The sequence below is a fragment of the Lepidochelys kempii genome, chromosome 21 (assembly GCF_965140285.1).
Source record: "Lepidochelys kempii isolate rLepKem1 chromosome 21, rLepKem1.hap1, whole genome shotgun sequence".
Classification (NCBI taxonomy): Eukaryota; Metazoa; Chordata; order Testudines; family Cheloniidae; genus Lepidochelys; species Lepidochelys kempii.
The window spans coordinates 14,423,496-14,449,125 of NC_136400.1; the positions used below are offsets into that span (position 1 = coordinate 14,423,496).

The following is a 25,630-nucleotide window of genomic DNA, read 5'->3' on the forward strand; positions in this document are numbered from 1 at the left end:
AGTACATCCAGGAGAGCCGCAAATGCCAGGGCAAATTAATCATTAAACATACTTGCTTTTAAACCATGTACAGTATTTTAAAAGGTACACTCACCAGAGGTTCCTTCTCCGCCTGGCGGGTCCAGGAGGCAGCCTTGGGTGGGTTCGGGGGGTATTGGCTCCAGGTCCAGGGTGAGAAACAGTTCCTGGCTGTCGGGAAAACCAGTTTCTCTGCTTGCTTGCTGTGAGCTATCTACAACCTCATCATCTTCTTCATCCCCAAAACCTGCTTCCGTGTTGCCTCCATCTCCATTGAAGGACTCAAACAACACGGCTGGGGTAGTGGTGGCTGAACCCCCTAAAATGGCATGCAGCTCATCACAGAAGCGGCATGTTTGGGGCTCTGGCCCGGAGCGGCCGTTTGCCTCTCTGGTTTTCTGGTAGGCTTGCCTCAGCTCCTTAAGATTCATGCGGCACTGCTTCAGGTCCCTGTTATGGCCTCTGTCCTTCATGACCTGGGAGATTTTGACAAATCTTTTGACATTTCGAAAACTGGAACGGAGTTCTGATACCATGGATTCCTCTCCCCATACAGTGATCCGATCCCGTACCTCCCGTTCAGTCCATGCTGGAGCTCTTTTGCAATTCTGGGACTCCATCATGGTCATCTCTGCTGATGAGCTCTGCACTCACCTGCAGCTTGCCGTGCTGGCCAAACAGGAAATTGAAATTCAAAAGTTTGCGGGCCTTTTCCTGTCTACCTGGCCAGTGCATCTGAGTTGAGAGTGCTGTCCAGAGCAGTCACAATAGAGCACTCTGGGATAGCTCCTGGGGGCCAATACCGTCTAACTGCATCCACAGTACCTCAAATTCAACCGGGCAAGGCCGATTTCAGCGCTAATCCCCTTGTCGGGGGTGGAGTAAGGACAGCGATTTTAAGAGCCCTTTACATAAAAAAAAAAGGGCTTCATCATGTGGACGGCTGCAGGGTTAAATCCATTTAACACTGCTAAATTTGACCTCAACTCCTAGTGTAGCCCAGGGCTGTGACTGAGGTTAACCTGAGTCACATTTTCTCCCCTCCTTCCACATGCCCCAATGGGGATGGGATTGGACGGCAGCAGGAAATTACAACAGTCCTTGTGCTAAATGATTTCCTGAATAATGGGCCAGATTGAAAACTGCAGGCAGTAAGAAAGCAAAGTGTATGCTCTCTCAATGTAATCTTGTAAAAGACACTCCGATACCAAGCTGACAAATGCCCTATATTTCTTATAACAATAACACTAAAAGATCTGCATATGCATTAATCCCAACAGTAGCCAATAGTATAGTTTGCTATGCCATCTATATCTTGCTCTTTCTTCAGACATGTACAATGGTCTCCATAAATAAAATCACCCCCTTTTTTGTTGTACAATTTTTATTGTATAAAATCTAATGCCCAGATCAAATCATCTTTATTTAAACACTAACCACTAAAGTTTTGAAACAATGTAATGTTATAGTTTATTTCCTGTAATTCACAAGTCAGCATGCACTAAAAATAATAATAAAAAAAAATCTACAGTTGAGGTTTGCAATTCACATTTCATTTCCAAAAAACAGGTCTTGAAATTCCAAAGCACGAGAATTTTCTAGCACTAGTACAGAAAGCTCTCACTCTAAAGGCTAGAGAATACACCGCACTGAAAATTAAAGTAGCATATCTTCTGCACACTAAATTCTTTGACACACATGGGCTCCCCAAAAGTAGAATTCTGGACAACCCAGTTCTTACGTTCCTTATTCCTGGAATCTACTCTCCTCTATATACATGCATTTTAGCTCCCATTAATGTCCTGTGAATACCAGAAAATTAGATTATATGTTCATTTTAAACGTTCAGCGGCACTGAACCAAATTAATCTCGTTTGAATCACCAATGTCAAGGGAGTCAGAATGAATACGGTCCAGATTACTAGTTAGATTTTTCAGGTCTGCTGCATCTTTTTACGAATTTCTTCCAGTGCTGCCTCTCGTTCTCTTAATAGCCGTTTCAGTCGTTTTATTTTTTCATCCCTGATTGTTTCATCCAAGTCTGGTGGAGTCAAAGGGAAAGCATCTTCTCGAAAGGAACTTTCACTAGTCGAAACATCATCTTCAGAAAAAACTAAAGCTGAACAGCAGGTGTCTTGAACTTGGTTATCTTGAACACATGGGTCTTGCTCAGAGTTCCTCCCTAGAGAAGATCCGATAGAGCCTGTGGAATTTTTCTGCTGTGATAAGACTGGTGTGGATGAAATACGCTTGTTAAGTATTACAGAACCGGTGCTGTTGTTTTCCACGCTTGGATTTATGGCTGATTTGACCGTCATTTTCCTTCTCTTTCCATTTTCTGGCACTGGTGAGAGTTTTGCTTTTCTTTTTTTAGTCAAATCCTGTTCCAGGTCCAAAATTATCTGTATATCAAGAAAAAAAAAGTGTTTACATTAAATTGTATATCATTTCAATGGTTTTATCATCAAGGTAAATTAAGCACATACTAACAACTGTTTGTTGTAGTTATCTAAGGTTACTGTGCTGAAATAATTTTAAAAACTGTTTGATGCAATATGCTCCAAAGTTAAGGTTACCCTTTAGCAAATAAATATTAAAAAGTATGTAAACCGGCAGTGACAAGGTCGGAGCAGATGGCTACAGGAGAGTGATAGAAGGCAGCTACATTAGCCCCAGATTAAGCAGTTCCCTTTCCCCTGGGTAAGGTAACAGGGGCAGTTCCAGAACAATCAGGAACTTGCTGGAACCAATTAAGGCAAGCATGCTAATTAGGACACCTAGAGCCAATTAAGAAGCTGCTAGAATCAATTAAGACAGGCAGGCTAATCAGGGCACCTAGTTTAAAAAGGACCTCACTTCAGTCAGGGAGGGGTGCACAAGGAGCTGAGAGTGAGAGGGCGTGCTGCTAGAGGACTGAGGGGTACAAATGTTATCTGGCATCAGGAGGAAGGTCCTGTGGTGAGGATAAAGAAGGTGTTGGAGGAGTCCATTGGGGAAGTAGCCCAGGGAGTTGTAGCTGTCACACAGGTTTTACACGAAACACTGTAGACAGCTGTGATCCAGAGGGCCCTGGGCTGGGACCCGGAGTAGAGGGCGGGCCTGGGTTCCTCTCATAACCCCCACTACCCACTGGATACAAGAGGAGTTGACCTGGACTGTGGGTCCCATCTGAGGGGAAAGTCTCTGGCCTGTCCCCCTGACCCACTAGGTGGATCAGCAGAGACTGCGGGGATTGTTCTCCTCCTTTTCCCCCATGCTGGTCAGTGATGAGGTTAGCTGAGTGAACAGCGGCTTTGAGCCACAAGCAAAAGTGACCAAACTGAGGGCTGCCGTGAATCTCTGAGGCAAGCAAATCTGCCAATAAGCGCAGGACCCACCAAAGCAGAGGAAGAACTTTGTCACACTGCAATTAATTAAATGTTACCACTGTGTGTAATTCACTGCTCATCATCCAGTATTCATACCTGAATGGGGCAGGGGTCCTGTCAAATTACTGGTTTGTAATCACGTCATTGAAGACTGTATTATAAGGAAGACCCACAAGGGGACAGAGTTCAGGTTTCATGGGTAAACTCAGCTTTGGTGTTTCCTGGATTTCAAGTGCTTTACTGTGATACCTTAACACATTTTTAATGGAATTTCCTATATTTTTTGAAGAAAGAAAACCCTCCCCAAGTTTCTACTTCCACTGGAGCCAATGGCAAAACTTCCATGGTCCACAATTAAGGACCTCAATGCACACAGAAAATCAGGGTTGGAAGGGACCTCAGGAGGTCATCTAGTGCAACCCCCTGCTCAAAGCAGGACCTATCCCCAACTAAATCATCCCAGCCAGGGCTTTGTCAAGCCTGACCTTAAAAATTTCTAAGGAAGGAGATTCCACCACCTCCCTAGGTAATGCATTCCAGCGTTTCACCACCCTCCTAGTGAAAAAGTTTTTCCTAATATCCAACCTAAACCTCCCCCACTGCAACTTGAGACCATCACTCCTCGTTCTGTCATCTGCTACCACTGAGAACAGTCTAGATCCATCCTCTTTGGAACCCCCTTTCAGGTAGTTGAAAGCAGCTATCAAATCCCCCCTCATTCTTCTCTTCCCACAGACTAAACAATCCCATTTCCCTCAGCCTCTCCTCATAAGTCATGTGTTCCAGTCCCCTAATCATTTTTGTTGCCCTCCACGGGACGCTTTCCACATCTTAAGTTATCAATGGAGCTTCATCAAATGAGTGTGAATAGGCCCACTTATGGACATTTTAACATTTGGGATAAAGCTTTCAGTATCAATGAAAGAGGCAACCAGAGTAGTTCTCCCAAATCCAGGGAGAATATATTTTTGGATCATCCTGTTGACCTACTTCCCTGTTCAACCATGATGTAAACATACCGACCAAGGTTTCAGCAACTATAACATGATATTACACACACACACACACACGACAGGCTTCCTCCAAGACAGGACATCTAACAACGTTGGATGTGTGCTGGGAGCTACCCACTTTGCCTAATCAAAGGAGAATTCTTGGCTATCACAGAGTTGCCAGCCTTGCTCTAAGACTTTTAAAGATGTTTATGAAAAAAAATTGGGGAGGTTGCTTGGACCTCTCTCTTCCCCCTCCCCTCCTCTCCTCTCTGGCCACTGAGGAGGCTCAACCAATGCACTCTTGTGTTCCCCTATCCCAAACAAAAAGAAGGGGAGGACCGACCCTAGGAAAGCTGCCCTCCTATCCTGCCTAGGGTCCTTAATTATCTTGGCCAGTCCTGGGCCTAGACCTCCCTGGGCAATGGAGAAGAATGCCCCCTGTGGCTGCAGCACTAATTGCTGTGTTCAAACCTGAGTGGTGGTGAGTGAGTCTCTCTCTCTCTCTTTCACACACACACACACACACTTTATATATGTAAAATGTGCAGGCTTGCAAAATCAGTAGATTGAAGCCTGAATTAGTAATTTAATAATTGCATTAAAAATCCAGATAATTACTGAAAATCAGGGAGAGCTGGCGTCTGATATTATTATTATATCATGAGAAAGCTTTTGATTGGGTAGTGTGGAAATATTTGGTGTCAGCCTTTGAACAATATGGAGTTGGATACTGCCTTCTTAGATGCATAAAAGGACTCTTACTTCTATGCATCTTAATGATAATTCTACAATACAATAAAAGTTACTGTACCACTGCAATTATTTCTCAGAAGAAATAAGAGTGCCAGAACAACAGGGAAAAGCCAACAAAGCACTAGTCTTCAAAAGGCAAAGTAGTAGCAACTACTACTCCTTAGATCTAATTCCTATCCTTAATAAAATAATGGAACAAATACTGAAGGGGAGGGTGGTATTAATGAAAGATGACAGAAGCAAGAGCAACAAGCAGAATGGGTTTATAAAGAACAGATCTTTCCAGACAAACTTCATTGCTTTTTGTTCTTGTTTTTTAACTAGATGTACGAAATAAGTGAATGAAGGGACAAAGTAGATACATCACATCTGGATTTCAGTCAAACAGTTTCTGAAGAATTTAGAAGCTTTCATTTAAAATTAAGTTTCTAGCTCTTGTGGTTGTGAAGATATTGTCCTGCACTTGAGGAACACAGCTTGATCTTCCCTAATCTGCAGATTGTGTGATGCTTTAGCAAAAAGGGCTAACATTTTAATTGGGGTACAGACAGAGGAACATCAAGAAGGAGGAGGGAGATGTATATGGCATTGGTAAGGCAACTACTGGAATAGTGTGTCTAGTTCAGGGACTCACACTTTAAAAAAAAAGAAGTTGAAAACTGGAGAGGATTTACAGAAGAGCAGCAGAATAATGGGAGATGTGGAAAATAAGCCTTACAATGAGACTAAAATAAACTCAACTATTTTTCTTATTGATGGAAAGGTTAAGAAGCAACTTGATCATGCTCTATAGTTACCCACACAGGGAGAAAATATTTGATGTCAGAGGGCTCTTTAATCTAGTAAAGGCTTAAAATGATCCAGTTGATGGACGTTGAAGTCAACGAAGTTCAGACTGGAAACAAGATGCAAATTTTGAACAGTGAGTAACTGAACATTGAACAGGTTACCAAGGAATATGGGAAATTCTCCATCACTTGAAATGTTTACATCAAGACCAGAGATAAAATAGTCAAAAGCGCCTACGAGACTTAGAAGCCTAAATCCTGTTTATTTCAAGTGAAACTTAGGCTCCTAAAGAGCCAGATGTACAAAGGAAATGAAGCGCCTAGAGATACAGAAGGTGTCTAATGGGATTTGTAAAAGAGTCTATGGTTAGGTGTCTGACTCCTATCAAAATTAAGCCTTGTCAGCTTATTGGCTGAGTTGTCAGAGGACACGTGACGTCTTGACTAACTCAGTTCTACTCTGCCCAGTGGTAGAGCCTCTCAAGAGTCTGTGGCTCTTTATGCTCCTTTGTTTCAGATCTGTAATACCACTCACGTGGCTTCAGACATGGTTTTTGTTTGAATGAGCCAACAACACAGGCCTGCTTTTCTTATAGCTTTGGCAATAAACAACAATCATTCTGGTAAAGGCACATGTATTTGGATGTCAGACCAAAAGGCAAGGATTTGGACTGGAGTGAAGTGAGCTTTCCTGGGAACAAACTCCTGATGCATGTGGGCAATGGACACATTGGGCAACCCTGAGATCAGCTAAGGCAAAGAAATCTTCTTAGTCCCTAGCTGCCAGAATAGAGTGGAGAGAGATACTCCATCTTGAACTTCTGGAAGTGGCTGAATTTTCACAAAATGTATCCAAGAAGGATCTGACTGCTCTGGATTTTGGGGAGGAAGGGAGACCATAATTTAAACTGAGTTGACTCTTTATAGCAACTGGCCTGATGGGAACAGAAAAAAGGCTCCAACACTGATTAGATGATGCAATCTGTTGATGATATGATTTCTTTGATGAGGGATCATGAATGTGAGAAAACAGTTGTCAGAGTAAAAAGGGTCGGAAGGAGGAGGGCTGGAATTCTGGGATATTTCCGTCTCCACAACACAAGAAACACTTGTCTAACAGGATTATGGGCTAACCCTCAAGGAGAGGGACAATTCTCTCACTTTGCCCAACACCACTGACACCCTACCTCCTAACGAGAGAAGACTCTTGATTCCAGCTGGATATTCCCTATCTCTGAAAGAAGTAGACTTCACTACTGGTCTGCAAGACACAATATGCTGGTATCTGGGTTTACTGTACTTAATGCGAGACCTCTGGATGTAAACATGTTGTTCTATTCTTTAAAAACAAGGATAATGAATGCATATGTCAAGAATCTGAAAGAATGATTTCTTCTCGAAGACCTAATTCAGGGTCAAGTCCATGAGGTCAAAGAACTTAAAAATATAACACTAGGTTCTTTGAAGGTCAGGGCCAGGATACTCAGTCTTGAAGAGAAGACTCTTCCTCAGAGGGATTACACAATCTGACAGCTGTTTGGCACGGCCTGCTGTAGGCCACTGTTGAAGGTCATCCTGTCCCATGTCACTAACTGCTGATTGCTAGGACAAAAACTTAGGTGGACCAACTTGAGGAGACAAGCAAATGTCTTGTCTGATTTAAGACTTCTGTTAGGTACTGAATGGCTGCTCTGGATCATAGGAGACACAGACCTCAGTAAGCACTCAAGTGGATGCTATGATGGTGGCTATTTGAGGGAGAGTTTTACAAGCAAATAATTTCCTCCCACCTCCAGATTTTCATAGACTAAGTTAAAAAACACCGTAAAACTTGTCAAGATAACAGCTCTGCCTGAAGTTCTTGCTGCTTCTCTGACAATGTTAGTAGCAAAAGAGGATCTGCAGGAACCACTGATGGAGGCTGTGAGAGGTGGTTTGAAGGAATCTGGGAGAAAAGAAGTGTTTTTAGCAACCTGAGTGCCATCTGCGTGCCAGATGAGTGGCAACCAACACTGCCTGTACTTATGACAGCTACAGTCTGGAACCAGTGCTGAACCGCTAAGTATGCTATTTCGTCTCCTCTTTCCCTCACATTAATTTCACTTGTGTTAAATTGTAATTTAATTAGCAGTGAAATTCTACTTCTTAAAGTGTAAGCATAGGCTATTGTAGGGATACACATCAAAATACGTAAACACTGAGATACCTTTTCCTCTTCACCATGGTCCTGCTTCTTGGTTGTTATCACCGTTTCTTGTGGTGATGCACTCCAAGAATCATTATTCTTTTTAATGTTATTACTGGAGCACACACTTGCTTCTGATCCTGCAGGAGGAATTCCACAGGGAATTCTATTAAGGTATACTCTCTCCTCTTTAAAAAGACCGAATTTCTTTCTTAATTCATGGTATTGTTTCCCATGGGGTTCTCTTTTGTGTTTGATTTCAGTGGCCTTTTCTGATGAGCACACCTTCTCATTTCGAATCTGAAATAATAAGAATACAGTATATAAACAGAGATACAGCCACTCATCAACACACCTGGGATCATTAAAACATTGACATTCTGGTAAAAAAGTGTTCATTAAACTTTAGATATTGGCTTACTTGGAGAAATTATAATATAATATGATCATTTGTCTTTTCATTGCCATGTTCATTTATTTATTTATTTTAAACCAGCATATAAATTAAAGTTATCAAATCCTGCTACTATACTAACAAAGTGCTATGAGAGGCAAGGTAGCCACTTATCCTAAGATCCCAGAATTACCAAGAAACAGATGACTAAATAGGAAATATTCATCACAACGACACTCTCCTGGATCACAGTGTGTTTGCAGGTGCCTACATTTCAAAGATGACTGATAATTCTAGAAGTTTGGTATTAACAGTTCTCTGTACATAATTTTGTTGTAACCTGATGCCACTCTTAACCATCAGGCCCTGTCACACAACAAACACCTGTTTGAGCATGCACATGTGGGAGGAGAGAAGAAGAGAAGAAGCAACGCATCTGAAACTATCTGGTCTCCACAAAGGCCTCAGGAACTGAGAAAGGTCTGACATAAGGGTACCATAAAGCAGATGACAGAAATAAATTCAGTCCCATTTTGGGTGCAGAGGTACATAATGAACTAAAAAACCCAAAACCAGACCCATAATTTGTAGCAGTGATTTAAAATACATATAAAATGACCATAAGTGTGCCCGGCTCATGTGAATCTTTAGGTTGGCAGAAGGGAGGCACATGCCAAGATGGGACTAGAGACAAAGAAATGAAATAATATTTTAAAATAATAAATTTCTCATCCAGAGGTTCTCAGCCTTTCTTAGTCTGCAACCACAAAATGGCCAAATAAACTGATTTGCCACTCACTGTATCCTACAATCCTTTGTGGGTACAGAAGATTGTGGGATTTGGGTCATGGTATTATTTTTTGGCTATTATGTGGGTTAGGGGTATAAAAAAGTATCTAGTGTAGGCTGGGAAGCATTGTTGCCAGTAAAATTGCTACTCTGTCTCCTTCAAAGTTGCTCTCTGCCTCACCCCACCCCATAACCTAAAGGGAGTGGATCTCTCTCCCTCAGAGCACTACATTTACATACCTGGATTGGGAAGGGGCTGGTGAGTGTCATCTCTCCCTCCCCAGCTTGGCATAGCCTGTGGGGGACCAAGCACCTCCTCTTTCCCCACAATGCATTTGGCAAGAAGGAAACAACTCTTGCCTCTAGTTCTCCCTGCCAGCTGAGCCTGGAACTGCTCCGTGCTGCTAAGCAGAGCTCTTATCTCCACTCAACAGCTAGTCAAGAGCCCTGCATGGGAGGAAAATGCTGAGGGCTGCAACACTCCCAGGCCTGGGAATAGCCTCATGTTCCCTCCTTTGCTTCTCCTGAAACTCCCTGTGAGTCACAATCCACAAGCTAGAAAACCCTGCAATAAATAGTTAAGAACAAAAAACAGGGCTGTACTACCCACTTGCCTGTCCCAAAGGGAACAGGTATGACTGGCGTCATATTGCATTGTTCTCTCCTCGTCCTCTGTTGCTATTCTTTTGAATGAGGCACTTAGTGGGATGGTAATGACATAAATAACTTAGCCAATTATCATACAGCAAATATGACTTTAGTTTAGTATGGTAGCACGTCCCAGGATGACATGGTAATTGCTACTCTGCATCGTCCTGTTATCTTCTCTTCTGTCCTTGCTTCAAAACCTTTCCTTCGCTCCCCATACCTGATACATTCTCCTGTCAACAGCTTGTTGCTATGTAGGAAGACTTTGATTTCCTCTACCAGAGCAAAGAGAGATAAGTATAATTTCACCACAGGTCTAGAGAATCAAAGGGTCCGCTACATTTTCATTTTCTACCCTCATGGATTGATTCCAGGAAAAACACTACCAACTCTCACCATGTGCATCTGCAGAACATACTCCTCCTGGAGAAGCTTAAAAAGGTGAAGTTTGCTACTGCACGCAGGGGCATGGGGGGCAGGGGGGTTTGCCCAGGAGCAGACGCTGCATCCTGGTGCAATGAAAACGTGTACAAACCTCACCCCAGCAACCCAAGCTACCCACATAGAGAACGGTTGACCTCAGCAAGGCATGGGGCCAAGCTCAGATGAGGTATCAACTGAATAACCACCTGGTGAGGCAAAAAACTAAGCTGAAGCCCTTGACCTCAGACACAGGTCCCACTCATAGTTTAAACCCACTCCCCACCAGGAAGGAACCGCAGGGAAGAGCTCGATAACCTGCTGCTCCCGGGGACAAAAGGGGAATATGAAGAAAGAACGCCCTTGGATGCAATGAGACTACACTCATTGAGGGATGGGCAGCAGAAGAGGGGGCCTGTAGGAGGATTCCCCCCAGTTGATGGTAGCAGGATCAGTCCAAGGGAAGGCGGTTGTGACAGTCTGTACCCCCAGGTTCACCCCTTTTACAAGACTATGAGAAATTTTGTACAAAGCATACTGTGTAAGGTATCATTTGAAAGCTCATGATTTGCTGATCATTATTGTCCTGGTAAATTATGTGTGGCAATGCTGTATGTAAAGATACAAGATTCCACCATATGATTTTGCCCAGGCCTTGTTCCAGCATGCTCTGGAGCGCAGTCACAAACAAGTTCCTGGCCACACAGACTTTCTGTCTCCTGAACATCAGTGGGAAAGGATTCTTGCACAAGAGAAAGGGCTACAAGAGGGCAGCGCCCCAAATTTTCTCTCCCTTGCTTGCTGCCCATGCCATCATCAACCCCTGAAGAACAACGGAAGCAGCACTGGATTGGGGGAAGAAGGGAAGGGGAGATCCTGACTTAAAGAAGTTCAGCCAGTCCCTACAGGAAGCCGACCTCACAGCTAACCCATCTAAGTGTAAGTTGGCTGTGACAGAAGTAACTTACTTTAGGGTATCAGATAAGAGGAGGCATTGTGAAACCTCTATTAGACAAAGTCCATGAATAAACTCATGCCCCACGCTCCAGACAAGGAGAGAGATATGGCGCTTTCTGGGCCTGACAGGATACTATCACTGGTTCGTCCTCAACTCTGCATCAATCACAGCTCCCCTGACCGATCTGCTAAAAGGCAAAGACACTGATTGGTGTGATGAAACCTTGAATACGCTGAAGATGTGACCAAGCCAGGCGCTGGTCCTTGCCAACCCACACTTCACCCGGGAGTTCATTTTCTATACAGATGCTTCCGATGTTTGCCTGGGAATGGCACTCTCCCAGAAGCATACCCAATCTCATATTTAGGCAGGAAGTTGTTTCCCAGGGAGAGACTGAATTATTGAGAAGGAAGCTGTGGCTATCAAATGGGCTGTGTACTTCCTCAGGTATTACCTGCTGGGTAGTCCCTTTTCTCTAATCACAGACCATGTGCCCGTGCAGTGGTTACCCTCCATGAAGGACTCAACCTCCCAGATTATGCATTGGTATCTGACACTCCAGCCCTATAGCTTCAGGGTGCAGCACCAAACAAGGAAAGAGCATGCAAATGCTATTTCCACCCCCCCCACAACCCCTCCCAGGGAGATGGGACTGTGGAAACACTTGAGCAAGAAACTTTTCTGGACTTGAAGAGCAGAGGTATGTGATGGGTTACGCCCCCATCCCACTGATGGAAAGGCAGAGCATCCCTGCACTCAGGCAGTGCCAATAAGGTGCACTTACAGAACATGCTCCATCAGGAAAAGGGGAGCTTAAAAAAGTGATGCTCACTACTGCGAAGGGGAGGAGGGAGTTTGCCCTGGAAGAAAGGCTGCTGGGGACTGGCAGTGAGCTCCAGTAGCAAGGGGAGCCCAGGCCTGGGTAGTGGCTACCCTTTCCTTTACCCCACAACCCTCTTCTTTGGGGGAAGACTGACCCTGCAAGCCTCATATGGACAAGAGGCCCTTGAAGGCTGCTCCCAGCCAATAACTGGTGGCAAGACCTGGGGAAAGCCAGCATGGACTAGAGATATTTGGACTCAAAAGAGAACCTGGGAGTGAACTGAACTCCTGGCAGAAGGGGTGAGATTGCCCAGAGGGTTGGACTCCCGTAGGGAACCCAGGGGCAAGATACTACGGCAGAGCTCAGGCTGAGGGCAGCCAACTACACCCTATGAAAAAGGATATCAGACCATTTTTTGGTTTTATTTTTTGTGGGCATGTTTTTTATATTAAAGTCCTCACTTCTACTTACGCACTGTGACTTTTTAACTTAACTTTTTACTAAGCTCTTACGGAAAGAAACTATGAAAGTCAATCACTGGCCTTTCTACTTGTGTCTTCCTCCCCTCCAGTTGGATATCATCAGAGATAAGTCTATGGTTGCCTGGCATCCACTTTTGCACCTGCTAGCCCAGTCCCCTTAGAAGACTTTCAAGGCTTCAGTTGGTTTGCACAAATACCTTTATCTCACACTGCAGTGACTCTGCTGGTTCAGTCTTTGTCTCTTGCAAAGTGAGCACAAAGCAGTTTCAAATAAGCATTCCCCTCTTTGCCAAATACCCAGAAGAGGCTGGGACTTGGCTGGTAGGAAAACAGACTGATGGGACCGGACTCACTCTTCCTTCCGGAAGGAGAGCTCCTCCTCGGTTCCACCTGAAAGGGAGCATAGCTTGGAATGAGGGGTATGGTTCAGTAGGAGTTTTTAGTTAATTTGTACCAGATTAAAAATGGCAATCATTGGCTAACAGAGAAGTAAGCTTCCCTTTCTTTCCTTTTCTCACGTTTGTTCATTTGCATAATGCACTCTTACTGATTAAAACCTTATTACTTTTCTTTTTGGTAAATTAAGAAACATTTGGGGGGCAGCATGCTTGTTTAGAGAAAAAATGTGATTTGAATGACACTGGCTTCAGTCACATAGAATCAGGATGTAGAAGTCATTTGGTATAGATAAATGTGGGCACATTTTGCTGTAGACAGTTACCTTTTGTGCTTCTTCACTGAAAGCATAATGTTGTTTTGATTGAGGTGTAACAGCAGTTGCTGCTTTGGGAGAGTGACTCTTCTCTTTGCTGTTAGAATGCATGTTTTCATCCATCACCATTTTTTTAACTGGGTTCACTTCATTTGAAATCCCCCCTGTTGAGGACAAAGGCCTGCACTGGTTTGTAGTAATAATATGCTGATTCACACTTGGTGTTGCAAGTAGAGTGGGTGCAGGTTTTAAGTTCTTTCTTAAATCAGGCTGTGGAACAAGCTTTGTATTTACACTTGGCTTTGGACCCTTTTTGGTAAGTGTCATACCTTTATTTTTTGACAACACTAGATTTACCACCTTATTGGTGATCAGCTGAGATGTGTCCTTTTTAAAAGAAGCATCAGTACCTGGAGAGGCTTGTTGGTCAATTTGGGCTGACAGAACATCAGACCCTCTTTTAGTCAGTAAATACACTTTCCCATTGTACATCACCAGAGCATTATCTTTAATGGGAGTGATTGTCTGGCTTCCACTAGCGCTGTTAGAACAGATTGGTAAAATATTTGCAGAATTTTTTTCTACGTTCTTCATATCTGCCAAGGTTTTCAAGATCTTTGAAGCCATGTTATTTGATGACTTCACAGGAACAAGGTAAGGTATTGATGCCTGGGAATTTTCTTGCACGACCCATTTCATCGGAGTCTGCTGGCGCTGTTGGCCATCAGAAGTTCCCACTGGTGGAACAGAACTCTTTATTGTTGTTTGTGTAGTTGTCATTATTACTGGTTCTGAAACTTCTGTGACAGGTTTTGGGCAAATGGTTTGCAAGCGCTTGGGAACGACTGTTTTCACTGTATTTACTGGTGACACATAAATAACAGTTGGTGTTTTTGTGGCTTCGGCTGCTCCAGAGGCATTTGTAGCTGCAGCTGCAAGTATTTTCTGCTGTACTGTAGGTGGTAAAGAAGAAGCTGGGACAGATTTCACTTCTGCATGAGCTGGTATCTGTAGGTGATGCCCAGAAGGCAGCACAGGAGACTTCACAGTCACTGGAAGACTTTTTGTGTTGACTAACACATATGCTGTATTACTCTGGTTAGATGAAGTTGACACAGCAACATTTTGCAAAGACAATCTATCAACTGAAACAGAATTACTCTGAACATTAGAAACTGGTTTTGTAGTCAAGCTCTCTTTTTCAGGGATCACGCTAACATTTTCCTGTTTATCCAATGTCCTTGTAAGAATGATCTTTCCAGGATTAGTGGACTTAAAAACAGGTATCTTGACAGATGAAGATGTGGTGCTATTGGCAATCTGTGTCTTAAAAGTAAAATGAACTGGACTTGATACATTCCCTTTAGCAGTATCAGGCACAACTGATGACTGAACTAGTGGCATAAAATTTCCAGACGATTTAGAGATTGGAAGCAACTTCAGAAGGTTTTTTCCATCCGGCCCAGTCGTCTGAACTACTTGGTACATACAGCCTGCAATGCTTAAAAAACAAAAGAAGAGGAAGAAGAAAAGAGTAGCGTAAATGATCAGAACACAGATATTTTGATTAATATGCACCAATGATTGTACACAAACCATAGTCTTATCTTGGAAGCTAGATAACTACAGAAAATAACAGATAGTCTTCAGTAATTTCAATGGGAAAACTTATGCTTCTCTAGTGATACACATCACTGCGTCGGCTGTTACAGAACATTGTCACTTAGTCTGTACTCACACCTAATTATTATATACTAGAGAAGAATGTCATTCCCTGCTACTCAGCTAAAAATCAAAAACCCCAAAATATCTTCCTCCTCTGCCTATAAGACCCCTCATTCTGAGGTATAACCTTTCACTGTTCCTGGGAGAAGACATCTCACGACCACTCTATTGCTCTTACATTTACCACTTCCCCTCCACATCCTCATCCACCAAAAAACTGGAGCACTGTGGGGGAAAGAGCATGACGCTGAATGTAAAAAGAGAAGATGAGATATCCACTCCTCTTTCTATGCTTCATACCTCCAGGACTCTGGAGAGAAGAGAAGCAAGAAGCAGGTTGTTAACATTCACGCAGGGAGGAGAGGTAACTGCTGGCTCCCTGTCTGCACATGCGTCCCTAAGTGGGGAAAGCTACAAAGAAAGACAGACTTGTCTATTTGATAACTTATTCTGTTATTTAACCAGATCCACCAGTTCTCACTAGAGGGTATTTACTGCTCCTGCAGCCACAGGGCTCAGTTTCCCCGGAACACCTGCCTGATTGTAATAACCACCACATATACACAGGGGTCTACCAAATTCACAGCCATGAAAATTGTGTTACAGACCGTGAAATCTGGTCTCCCCCATGAAATCTGGTCTCTGGCCGCTCAGCTGTAAAGGCAGAGCAGAGAGTGGCGGCTGCTGGAGGGGCACCGAGCTCTGAGGGCAGCACCAATTCCAGCGGCAGTGCAGAAATAAGGGTGGCATGGTATGGTATTGCCATCTGTATTTCTCTGCTGCTGCTGCTGCTGGCAGCAGCACTGCCTTCAGAGCTGGGCACCCAGCCATCAGCCACTGCTCTCCAGCCATCCATCTCTTACTTCTGGGGGAATTCTGCGCCAAAATATTAAAAATTCTGCACCAAAAAATTAAAAATGCACACAATATTTGAAAATTCTGAAAAATTCTACATATTTTGTTTGTCGAAATTACACAATATAATCATGCCATAAATTATTTTGGTAATTTATTTAAAAGTATCTGTCAGCAAGTATGTCTGTAACAATACAGACCCTTCCCCCCCAAAAAAAGATTCTGGTATTTTTTTTTTAAACCAATAGATTCCTTACTAGGCATATTAATACAGAACTTTGTGTAATTAATTTAAATTACAATAGAGAACTGTATTTCCTGCACCTGTCAGAAGCAGTGCAAAGGCTTGGTGAAGTCAGGGATAATGGAGGAGATGAGGGAGAGGGAGGGAGCCTAGGAGTGAACCTGGAGGATGTTGGGTGTGGATGGGAGGTTTTTCTTTTGGGAGAGGGGATTGTTAGGGTGTTGGGAAGCCTCCCCCATGCAGACCGTGGCTGACCCCAAGCCTCTCCCATTCAGTCAGGCACGTCTGCCCCTGTCCCCGCACCCCTCATCCCAATGGGTCTCTGCAGCCCCTCCTCTCCCATCCCCAGGCTCAGCAATGTCACCCCACTAGTTCCTGAGCCCATGCTCCAGTCTGTCCCCTCCACTAGCCATTCTGAACCCGTCTGTGACCCCAACAGCCCTATGTGCCCCACTTTGACCTAACCTGGTTCTGCAGGCAGGGTGCTGTGATAAACTTCTACTCCTAGGGGAATTCTGCAGCACTGGGCATGGATTTTTGTATTTTTCAGCATAAAAACATTTTGCCTAAGAAGTGCTGCAGTTCCACCTTTTGCCCACAAGAGGCCGCTGTGGCACCACACCAGCGAGCTGTGTTCACGCTGGCTGTTCTAGCGCCACAGCAGCCCCTAATGGGCAAAGGGCAGAACTTCAGCACTTCTAAGGCAAAATGTTTTTTATGCGGGAAAATACAAAATTATGCAAGACATGAATTCTGCATGTCCGCAGATGCTCAGAATGTCCCCAGGAGTAACCTCTCAAGGAAGCACAGAAATGAAGGTGGAATACTACAACTGCCCCTACAAGAGGCTTGCAACCCCGTTTTGGGTTGCGACCCCCAGTATGAGAAACGCTGCAGACAAATCACTACAAAAATATAGTCTGCTCCATTTGGGCTGAGACATACTGACTCCTGGTCTCAACCCCTCAGACAGCACGAAAAGGCTGGGGGAACTTACAGATTAGTTTATGTAAATGTCGAGGGGGCCTTAAGTTATTTAAAAGCTTGACCTCCTTGTGTGTGAACAAGCCTTGAGGAAACATCATGGCAGACTAAATGCTTGATGGAGTTAGAATCAGAGCCATTTTACATATTTGGAGTGAGGATCCAGAAGCACCTTCACCTTATGGAACATGGTGTAGGGAGGGTCAGTCCTCAAGTCCGAATCTCAACTAACTCTCTGGGTTTATGTTATAGCTATGATTAATTCCACCTTCAGGGAGATGACACAGAAAATAACCTGATAAAGGTGCAAACAGAGGCCTCATGATCATTGTGAGAACAATATTTAAATCCAGTCGTAGAAGGGGCTCATAAACCAGAGGGAACACATGGAGCAACTGTTCTGTAACTTGGTTACTGAAGGGTGAATGTAGACTGTCAGCACACTGGAGGGCTGAAAGCCAAGATGGCAGCCATATGGAACCTGATTGATCTCAATGAGTTTTGACTGTTTCAATCAGAGTTGACAGTCCAAGTCCACAACATGAGAGAGTCAATGAACTAGGAAGTAGGTTTTATGGTTCTGATATCAGTTCTGGAAGTTTTGAGAACCAAAACTGCGAAGAAATCCAGGCTGGGGTTATAAACAGCATCTTGGTTCTGTTCCATTTGACCTTCTGCTTCAATAGCATCATGGGACATGCATAGAAGAACTACTGACCCCACTGAAGATGAAGGGCCTCCATCAGCAATGCTGAGTCCAGCTTGCTCTTAAGAACATCTGGAAGTATGTAGTATTCTGTCTCTGGTAAGTGAGCAATCTACCCGGGCCTTCCAGCCCTTGTGGAAAAGGATGAGTCTTTGAGGGATCATTCATGCTTCCAACTGTAGCATCTGCTCAAGAAGTCTGCCAACATATCGTCCTTTCAGAGCGAATATAGAGCCACTGGGGTGATCCAATACTGGATGCTCCACTCTCAGAGTAGGACAATTTCCTGCCACAGCTAAAGAGGTCAGGCTCCCCACTGGTGGTTGGTGCAATACATCATCACCATGGTATTGTCCGGATGGTTTTACCCTGTAGAGCTTTCCTCGCTCTGAAATCTAGAAAGTTAAGCTCTCTGCTCCAGCACTTTGATATGAAACCTCATTTCCAAGCATATTTTATGTTCACTTTGCCAGAGTCTAAATGTTGCACTCCAGTACAGCAGGTAGAAATCTCTGCAGCACCTTCATTTAAATAAATAAATAAATAAATAAATAAATATTTAACATTTCCCCCATGTTTTCATTTTCAATATTCCACATACTTTTGAATTGACAACCCATATCTGCAGTGTGGAAGTTGAGAGTGGAAAATGGAGGTTTTATGAGCTGAGTAGGACACAGATGGGAGTTTTGGCACCAGAAGATATGGGTAAGTACTTCAGCTAAGTGTTTTTGCTTAAATGATCCCAGTGAAACAATTAATGTGGACACTTAAATAGCTGTCATGTTTCAGAATAAAACATCCTATTGAGATGAATGTTTACTTTACACCTCCCAAAGCTATTGTTCATGCAGACTCAGGAAGACAGCACCTGACTTGTGGGTCACACGCAGGTCTGTAACACATGGTTCATATTTTGAAGGTTTCTTTCATAACCACATGCTCTAGAAATTTTCTTCTTTTAGATGCAAAAGCTTAGATTCTGCAGCCAGGAGCAGAATTTGCAGAAAATTCCCTAGCCATGGAACTGCTAAATATCTGGGGCTCTGCACATCTCCTGTGGAGTCCACAGGCACCCCAACCCACTCCCAAAGTGACTATTAATGAAAATAGGAAAGGAGTAAGAATGAACTCCATGATAAGCATGCTCCTCCTTCCTCCACCCCAGAAAGGAGTTATGGCTTTGTTTTTTTGTTTTTAATCACTCAAATGATCACGAACAAAGGAAGAAACAGATGATAGAGGCATTAAAGATAGCGAGTATGCTCTGGACTCTCCATATCTGCTGGACAGAAAGAAGTGAACAGGTGTTTGCGCCATACCCCTAATTATACCTGTGGAACTCTGTGTAAGAGGAAGGCAAAAGGTAAGCTTCACCAACAGATACTGTTTTCTAGACAATTCCAAGCTTGTGCTGTAAAGGTACACTTGTCTTATGGACAATTCGCTAAGGAGGACTAACAAGTTGTAGCATTACAAGACACTGAAAGCTGAACAATGGGGAAGGAAAGGAATTTTTAGTCAGACAGTTTAAAAGTTCTGTTTTGTTTACATCTGTTTAATTCAAACATACACTAAACAATTAGGAGAAAAAGCAGTCTTTGTTAAGATGTGACACTTTTCTTGCTTCATTTAATGGTTGAGAAAGCTCATCATATACACTGGAGATCACTGATGAGTCTTTTAGCAAAACTAGGAAAGACCTGGATTGACATTTCAAATGTTTTTTAAAAAATAATAATAATAATTTGAATTTTTTAAAGTCTCAACCTTTCTTTACACATCATAAAGTGGGTGGAGCAGAGAGACTTATAAGCCATTTTTCTCCACATTGCAGATCTCTTTTCCTTTAGAGAATATGATTATGAATTATTTTGTATATTTAAATGGAACGATGAGTCACCAGTCAGTCCACTCACATGTGAGTAAATGGCATCTATTTTTTAAAATGAAGCTTAACTCCTTTAGTAAAGAATTATGGGTAAACTCCTCCTATCATTCAAGCAGAACTTAACAGCTCTGGCACTGATAAAGGAACAGGGAAGAGGACCCACCTCCAGTTACTAATTTTAGTTTTACGCTCCTTGGTGACATTGTTGATAAAGAAATCCTTAAAATGAGTTTAACAGTTTCAGATTTTTGTGTTTTTCTACATTTCACTCCCCTCGCTTTTTAAAAATATAAAATAAAATGAAATTTTAATAGAAACTTTCCCTAGTTCTTCAATAAGCCATCCCAATCTCTCACTGCCATTTTACTGTAATTATAGGGTGTCTATTTTCCCCCTGGGGTCATGACTCTTGACAAAGCACTAAATCTTGAATATAAGCCAAACTCTCGAATAGAACATGAAGGTGATGAACTTCCAGGAAGAGAAGCAGTGATAAAATGGTTGAAATCTTCTCTAGAATGATCCGTCCAATTTCTTCAGTATGAAATTTAGGAAGAGAGCCCAGGTGTAAGTGTCCTACCTTTTTTCAGCACGTGACAGATAAAGGAAACTGATATAGGGATGCTACCTTTACTGAACTTAAGAGCCAGAGTTTTTTTTGTCCAGGTGTGACAATATGCATGACAATTTTTTTAAACTTCCTGTTCAGAAATGGGAGTGGTGGGAAGGCAGCAGAAAATGCTTGAACAGGGTCAAAAGTGAACTGCAAAAGCAGAAAAAAATCTGAGTTTGGGCCATTTTTTAATGCTTTTTGTTGTTTTTGATATAGAAAGGCAGTCTGAGGATCTCCATATCAAAATAAATAAATATTTTTTTTTTAAAATCCTGATTCTTTCTTACCTTAGAATAATCAGGAATGTCAAATCTGGTGTGCCCGAGAGGTCACATATTGTGAACTTTCTCAGCTATTAACTGAAGGGGAAGGGTGTTGAATCCTTAAGAACCTGTTCTCCCAAATGTTTATCCAAGCATGTATGTTAACAGGTGTTAGTTCAATAGTTATTTCCCTCTCCTATCTCCGTTTGAACAAAAATAATATTCCCCTGAGTCAGGGTTAACTAGCATGGGATCTCCACTATAGTTTTACCAGCTCTCTATGCTATTACAAAAGGCAAGTCCTCAATTTCTAATGTGAAAGACATAAAGAAGAAAAAAAAGTACATGCATCTCTCTCTGAAGAGGAAAAATTTCAAAACAAGCAAAAGCCAATACCATTTCAGTCCTGCAGGATACCTTAAAGAAGCAAGAGGACACCGTCAGTTTCCCTCCTTATCTTTTAGCTACCTTTTAGTGTGCCTTTAACCACAGTCATCAAATTGTTCATTTTGTGAACGTCAGTGTGATTAAATCCACTAGTGGACAGCTGACTCGCTACAAATTTGTGACGACACCATGATTCAGGCCCCATTCTCTTAACAGGTTAACTCTGAAACCTAAAGATGACAATCTAATGCATATTGTAAATTGGAAGTGTGTGGCCAGCGTAAAATAAATTGAATATAAAAAACAAACTCCACAAGGAAATTAACTGCATATTTTTGATAATTAAACCTAGAAAAACCTAGAAAAAAAAAACAGAAACTGCAGTGGAGGCTACAGGAGCTAAGGGTCTTTCTCCAGAATTTAGGTCCGGCTTGTTCTTGAAAACCTCCAGCTTTCTCTAGAGTACACAGGGCTTTGGCTTTACCAGATGGTTCTGGGAGAAGCATAACAAATCCTTTTCTTTTTCAGGATTGTGAGGACGAGAACGTCTTCTAACTTTGAGTACTCAAGGCTTGTAGAATTGGTGGCTTTTCAAGGAGTTGCAGACTGCCAGAACAAGAATAACTATGTTAACTTCTGAACCAGAGCTGCGCCAATCACAGGAATCATTGGAATGCGTTACCTAGGGAGGTGGTGGAATCTCCTTCCTTAGAAGTTTTTAAGGTCAGGCTTGACAAAGCCCTGGCTGGGATGATTTAGTTGGGGATTGGTCCTGCTTTGAGCAGGGGGTTGGACTAGATGACCTCCTGAGGTCCCTTCCAACCCTGATATTCTATGATTCTATGAAATAAAAAAGCCTATGAAGCCATTGCTGCAATTCCATGTCCACTTTAAATCTTGATACTACACAGCAATCTAATTTCTAAATCTCAGAGGGTGTGAAGAACTTTAGATTTCACAGTCATGATTAGGAACAAATAGAGTCCAGGTATCATTCAGACTGTAGGGCATTTTCAACGGACTCAAGATTCAATAAGTAAGCTCTGTTTTCACAGTTAGTTGCTTTTCTGGATATTTGGAGGTCTAGGACTAGACAAAGAATGTTTTTTGTGAATAGTTACAACTCTAAAGTGTATTCCAGCTTACCATTTTCCAAACTCATCTGTTTGATAGACTTCTCCTGTTCCATAAGAGTTCCATAGGAAACAACCTGTCCTGATTCACAGTCAGAACCTGATTCTGAGCAAGAGAGCTCCTCCTCACTGTTTTCAGTGAAAAAGTTGATGCAAGAACAAGACCTAATGTGTTTGCTCCATTTTTTTAAATGTATTTTAGACATCATGGAGTTTCCTCAGTTGCCTCTTGGGAGAGAGAAAGAAACACAACAATGTTGAAGGCTAGAACTGCAGTTAGCGGGAAGTAGGTAAACTTAGCTTACTGGAGAGATCAGTGCATCCCAGATCTTTCTGTAACCTGTAGGATAGGGATTCTGTGACTCAGAAGCTACATGTCACTCAGTCACAACAGCATTGCAGCTCTCCTCTCATAGAACTGAATCGTTAGGCACTCCTCTAACAAGGAGCTACCTAGAAGACAAACTAAGCACAATGGTCCTGGCTTAGTTATTGACAGTGATAAGCTATTTCTAAGGACTGTTTAGATTACAATTATTATATTGCACTGATTAGATTTGGCTTCCTCCCTTTAAAAGGTTCTTAACCCATACCTGCAAAGATACTGACTGACAAAAAAGGCTCAAGTGGGAACCAGTAACTGCCCTTCTCTATATTAGTATCCAGTATGGAGTACAAGACCTCTCCATCTCAGAGGTGTAAAAAGGGGAAGTCTTGCTCTGAATCATGCTCCTGAGAGAAACCATCTTTGGCCAACTGAGAGGGATTTATTGCACCTATAGACCCACTACCCGTACCCTTCCCTGGGAATAGCCCTGCAGCCAGTCCTGTCTGCATAAGAAGAGACCCTTCTATACCTTTTATTGGGAGAAACCTGAATTCTGTGTGATGTTCATGGGAGAAGGAGTGAAAGCAGTGCTTGCCCTCCTCCTCACTGATGGCTGCCCCCTTAAGACTTTGGGACAGCCTTTATCTAGTTTGACACTATTGGCTTAGATCCCACTCAGTCTTTCAGGAAAATTGTTGCCTATATACAGAGCAGGTCTTCTGAGACTGATGCACCATGCCCACGATGTCTTTAAGCGACTGACCTAGAGCAGGGAACCACAAACTGGCTCCCAAAATTAAGGAAGTTTTCCTTTGATAAAGCAACTCTGGCCACTAGAAAAAGTTGCCAAATCAAAAGCAAAACACAGGTTTACAAGGGAATAACGTGCTCTCTTCAACCATGAAGGCAAGACCAGGTCTTGTCCATATCTGTGTAACACAAGTGGGCGCACACGCTCTCTGCTGTTCCTAGGTAGCGGAACGGACAGAAAACATACCACGCGCCAATCCAGCATTGGGGCAGAGCAGGGAAAGTCGGCTACACCCCCTCTGCCCCATCCTTCCCGACCCGAATCCGATTCCCATTCCCTGTCAGGATCCAGCGCAAATGTCTCCCCCTGTCCTCGTAACCCTCCATGAGCCCAACGAAGCCTGCTACTTACCCGGCTTCACACTGTGCTTTGAGGGGGCCTGGGAGCCCCGAAGCTGGGTTCGCCCCAGTGACAAACCACAGCCCCCCAGGGCCTCGGGGTCCTGCTCCCGCTGCGGGGCGGCCCTAGCTCAGCGGCAGGCCAGACCAGCTCGCCGGTGCCCTCCCCTGCCGTGGCTGCCGCCTCCAGGCCCGGCCCGGGGGCAGCGGCGGGGCCGCCCGGCCGAGAGGATCCAGCCCGCGGGCCCTTCCCCGGGCACAGCCCCGCGCTGCCCTGCGGGCGGCCCGGCCGGGACCCCCTCGGGGGCGGATACTCACCACTGCGCGGCGCTGCCGGGCCCTTCCTCGGGGCTCTGCGGCGCCCCCAGCGGCGGCCCGGACATGGCGCGGGGGGCGGGCCCGGGAGGCGCCCGGCCGCCCGCGGCGCAGGGGGGCGCTGTCCAGGGCACTCCCCGGGCGCGGCGGCTCCTCCGGAGCGGCCCCGGCCCCGGCGCCAGGCGGGTCCGGCGACTCCCCTGCCGGGCGCGGGCGGCTCCCTCCAGCGGGGCCCGGCGCTGCCCGCGGCCCACGTCCCTGCCCCGCTCGGCGGGACGGACCCCGAAGGAGCCCGTTAAAACGCACTTCCGGCGGCAGGAGCCTCCCGCCGCTCCCACTGGTCGCCTCGCAGCGGGGCCCTGGGCGTGCCAGCCAGAGGGAAGCAGCCTCCCTCCAATCACCAGCCACTTCCGGAGGGAAAAAAGAGGAAGGAGCGGAATTTGCCGCCCGCCGCCTTTCTGCGCAGGCGCGATTCAAGATCACTTCCGGGTGCTTGGGGAAACACTTCCGGGACGTAGGAACTACTTCCTGTTACGCAAAGGAGAATTGAACAGGTTTATGAACACTGTCCAACATGTGCAGATCAGATCGTGACTCCCCAACTGCCCCCTGACCCCCCCATCACCCCACCTGACCCCCCCATTGTACCCACTAGCCCCCATTGGCACCCCTCATCCCATCCTCCTCAACTAACCCCCAAAGCAGCCGCACTAACCTCCCTGTGGATCCCCCATCACCCCAACTGACCCCCTTCGTTCTCCAACCTCACACTGGCCCCTTCTTTCTCCAGTCAACCCAACAGACCCCCAGTTACTTCTCACTGACCCTCTACCAGGGTTGACAACCCTTCCGGTTTCGCCGGGAGTCTCCCGGAATCGGGCTCTATCTCCGGGAGGCAGCTGAAGACAAACTGGGAGATTTTAGGCCATTGAAAGTCTGGTGCCACAGCGGGGCTAAGGCAGGCTCCCTGCCTACCCTGGCCCTGCACCTCTCCCAGAAGCGGCTGGCACGTCCCTGCAGCCACTGCGGGGAGGGGCAGGGGAATCTCCGCGTGCTGTCCCCGTCTCAAGCACGGACTTCTCAGCTCCCGTTGGCCAGGAACCGTGGCCAGTGGGAGCTGTGGGGTCGGTGCCTGCAGGCAGGGGCAGAGCACGGCATCCCCTATTCCCTCATCCCCGGGGCCCCAGAGACATGCCAGCTGCTTCCGGGAGTGGTGCAGGGCCAGGGCAAGCAGGGCACCCTCCTTAGCCCTGCTGCGCCACTGACCGGGAGCCACCAGAGATAAGCGCCGCCCGGCTGGAGCCCACCCCCCCCCACTCCCTTCCACTCTCCAACCCCCTGTCCCAGCCCTGAGCCCCCTCCCGCACCCAAACTCCCTCCCAGAGCCTGCACCCCCTCCTGCACCCCAACCCCCTGCCTCAGTCCTGAGCGCCCTCCCAGAGCCAGCACTCCAAACCCCCTCTCGAACACAAACTCCTTCTCAGAGCCCGCACCCCCTCTTGCACCCAAACTCCCTCCCAGAGCTTGCACCCCACACTCCCTCCTATGCCCCAAACCCCTGCCTCAGGCTCAGCCTGGAGCCCCCGCCACATTCCAAACCCCTTGGCCCTAGGCCAGAGCCAGCACACCCCCCCCCCCGCCCCAGCCTCGTGAAAGTGAGCGAGGGTGGGGGAGAGCAAGTGATGCAGGGAGGGAGGATGGAGG

At 45.0% G+C, this 25,630-nt stretch overlaps 1 protein-coding gene across 1 annotated transcript in view; it reads right to left on the minus strand.

Moving 5' to 3' along the window:
* Nucleotides 1–1,463: 1,463 nt before the first annotated feature.
* The window catches only part of LRIF1 (ligand dependent nuclear receptor interacting factor 1), a 29,523-nt gene continuing 5,356 nt past the window's right edge, over nt 1,464–25,630 (minus strand). Inside the window, exons 2-5 of the mRNA XM_073320420.2 lie at nt 24,759–24,825; nt 23,930–24,454; nt 8,129–8,407; nt 1,464–2,420 (exon numbers count right to left, since the gene is read on the minus strand). Of these exons, the coding sequence (XP_073176521.1) occupies nt 1,953–2,420; nt 8,129–8,407; nt 23,930–24,454; nt 24,759–24,825 (1,339 nt within the window). The 3' untranslated portion in view covers nt 1,464–1,952. The remainder of the gene's footprint in view (nt 2,421–8,128; nt 8,408–23,929; nt 24,455–24,758; nt 24,826–25,630) is intronic.